Source organism: Etheostoma spectabile, chromosome 6 (genome assembly GCF_008692095.1).
Source record: "Etheostoma spectabile isolate EspeVRDwgs_2016 chromosome 6, UIUC_Espe_1.0, whole genome shotgun sequence".
In the NCBI taxonomy this organism is placed as follows: Eukaryota; Metazoa; Chordata; class Actinopteri; order Perciformes; family Percidae; genus Etheostoma; species Etheostoma spectabile.
Window position 1 is genome coordinate 20,430,843 of NC_045738.1, and position 2,991 is coordinate 20,433,833.

General features: G+C 44.8%; 1 protein-coding gene and 1 long non-coding RNA gene across 3 annotated transcripts in view; one reads left to right on the forward strand and one right to left on the reverse strand.

Annotated features, from left to right (window-relative positions):
• bmper (BMP binding endothelial regulator) overlaps positions 1 to 2,991 on the forward strand; it is a 37,973-nt gene that overhangs the window by 22,876 nt on the left and 12,106 nt on the right. For both annotated transcript variants that reach the window (XM_032517506.1, XM_032517505.1), the window contains exon 4: positions 1,874 to 1,954. In XM_032517506.1, the coding sequence (XP_032373397.1) occupies positions 1,877 to 1,954 (78 nt within the window). In that variant the 5' untranslated portion in view covers positions 1,874 to 1,876. The remainder of the gene's footprint in view (positions 1 to 1,873; positions 1,955 to 2,991) is intronic.
• Positions 1 to 2,991, reverse strand: part of LOC116690501 (uncharacterized) — a 22,693-nt gene that overhangs the window by 693 nt on the left and 19,009 nt on the right. The gene's annotated exons all lie outside the window — the stretch shown is intronic.

Below are 2,991 nucleotides of genomic sequence, written 5' to 3' on the forward strand. Positions count from 1 at the left end.
CACACACACACACACACACACCCTTCAGGAACCATTTAATGTACAGTACCTAAGTGGGTCAGACCTAAATATGACCTGTGGGAGTAAAGCTGCATTATTTACCTCCCTCCCTCCCTCTCACACACACCCACAGCTGCAGTTTGTGGAGACAGTGTGGCTGGTGAAAGGGGTTCACCGTTGGGTTTACAGACTAGAGAATAGTTACTTTTATGAGACAGAAACTTTTCCCTTTGCCTTACTCTCTCAGATCCTCATCCTCATCTCCTCCTCTCCTCACATAGGCTTTATTTACTGCTACACATGCAGGTTTTTATATTTGTCTATACTTCTGAGAAGAAGTCACCACGGTTAACCTTAAAGGTGCTCAAAACGACGTCGGGTGATGTTACTTTTTGTTGACGTTCGAAGTATTTTCAAACAAAGCCAGACTAGCTCGCCCTTCCCTCCTCCTCCTCCTCCTTATCCCTTGCCGGTTATTAGCTGGAACACTGGTTGTGTATGTTTTGTGGTGCCGGTTGGCACAGGTTATTTTGTTGCCGTTTGTAGACCCTGGACTGTCTACGGAGACCGCGTTTTTTCACAGTGTGTTCTGGGGACAAGCAGCTCGCGGGTAGGGAGATGTTGGCTGTATGTGACAAAAAATGCTGTCATCGCTTAGAGCCCCTTTAACATGAACACTAGCCTTATAAAACTGACCAGTCTTAAGCGGAACTGAGTCCCCTGTAAGGATTTGGTGTGATGTCTAATAGGATTTTTGAAGGACTGAGACACACACACACAAACATACACACATACACACACACACACACACACCTCGTTTCAGCAGGGGTGCGGCCCCTTTGTTTGTGGTTTTGGCGTTTTACGAGCCAGCACTTTGTTAAGAGAGGTGGAACAAACTCAGCTCGGACATGGAAAGCCCCTCGTCTCTCTGACAACCCGTGTTAAGTTTTCTATTGTGCGGTTGTCTTGTGGCCGCGCTGTCACCAACTTTAGGACCCCTCTGTGTCATTGCTTTGGAAAACTCCCCGACTCCTACATTTCATATCACTGTTTTCTTAATTTCATGAAATCATACACACAGTTAAAGAGAATCACAGCCACACTGGATCACTTTATTGGGAGAAATTGACTTTAAAACAGCCTTAATTAACCAGTTTATGTCATTTAAGAGTATTGAGTTCTAAAACTAAAAATAAAAATGTGATCACAAAAAAAGAGTATTGAGTTATACTCTGCTTCAGAATGGCTATTTAAAAAAAGCCAGAAGACAGAAGAGGTGTCACATCAACCTGCATTAGCAATGACTGAGTGTGTGAACAGGATCGAGTCTCTGTGGGGTCTCCTGTCTGTCCTTCTCCACACTGACACACTATCACAGGGATTGGTTCCCACTGAGGAAAGCAGATCAATGGTTATGATCTTGTTTCGCTGTATGGAAAAGTTAAACATTGATCTGAGACCACTTACTGCAAATGGGATGAAATGAATAGGCTGTTGATTTAGTGTGAGTGGATGAGTGGGTGTGGAGTCACTGGGTAGCTTGAGCTGTGTAGACTTTAGTCTGACTTAAAGCTAGGGCTGAGTATCCCTAAAAAAATGTAGATGCTGGTACATCCTACTACGCAAGCCCTGTCTCTGTGTAACGCAGTTTTTCCTGTGTGTCTCTACGACGTGTAACATTAGACAGCCAATCAGCAACAATATTAGATCTTGAGAGACAAGGACAAGGTTTAAATTCTTTGTATTACAATGTATGGAAACTAAATATTTAATATATTATGTACTCTCTCTCTCTCTGTATTTGTCTCTCTCTCTATTTCTCTCTTTCTCTCTCTCTCTCTCTCTCTCTCTCTCTCTCTCTCTCTCCTCTCGGTGCATGTTGGATGGCCAATCTTATAACAGCTCATTATCCTGGACCAGCTCCACCAAACCCTGCATAACCAGACGCTGTCAGGTGTGTGTGTGTGTGTGTGTGTGTGTGTGGTGTGTGTGTGTGTGTGGTGTGGTGTGTGTGTGTGTGTGTGTGTGTGTGTGTGTGTGTGTGTTTTGTGTCATGTCGAAACCTCGGCCTTGGGTCTGAAACAACACAAACATGCTGCTGTTAGAGGAAGGAATATAAGAAATGAAAGTAAGAAATAAATAAAGATATGGAAGAAGGAAAGAATTCAATTTTATTTATAGAATCAAATCATAACACGTCTCGAGACACTTTACATTTGGTTTAGACCACACTCTATAATTTACAAAGCCCCAGCAATTCTAGTAATTTCCCTAAGATCGAGCAACTAGTGCGACAGTGGCAGGGATAGAAACCTCGGTCAGACCCAGGCTCTTGGTAGGCGGAGTGTGACGGGCCGGTTGGGGGTGGGATGCACAGTTGCAATAATAGTCACAGTAGAGATGATGGAACAGTGACTACAAATGGTAGTCATAGTAGTTCATGTCATAGCAGGGCGCTGTAGGGTGTTACAGGGTGTAGCGTGGCGTAGCAGATCATAGGTGGACATAGCGGGGTTCAACAGGACACTGCAGGGCATCGCAGAGCGTAGCAGGGTGTAGCCGGGGGTGCAGCAGGACATCAGCAACAGCTGCAACCAAGATCTTGGTGCCATCCTGATCCAAGGAAATGTGCTGGGCAAAAAGAAAACATAAGGACTCAGGGGAGTAAACTCCCCAGAACTAGGTTGTTAACAAGCATTTCTGGGACATGATGCACACAAATGGAAAGGGAAAGGAGAGAGCAGCTCAGTGTGTCAAAGGAAGGAAATCCCCCGGCAAACAGCATGACTAAGAGGGACAGGTTACAGGTTTAGGAGAGGAGTCTTGTCGGGCTAGAACTCTCCCCAGCTGGATTGGGCTTTACTGGCCTGCCTCCCTTTACTTTTGTGATATTATTTATATATGGTAGATAAATCTGACAACGATGAAGAGAAGTAGGTGGGCCTGGCTGGGTTGACGCTGCAACTCCTCACTCCCTAACTATAAGCTTCA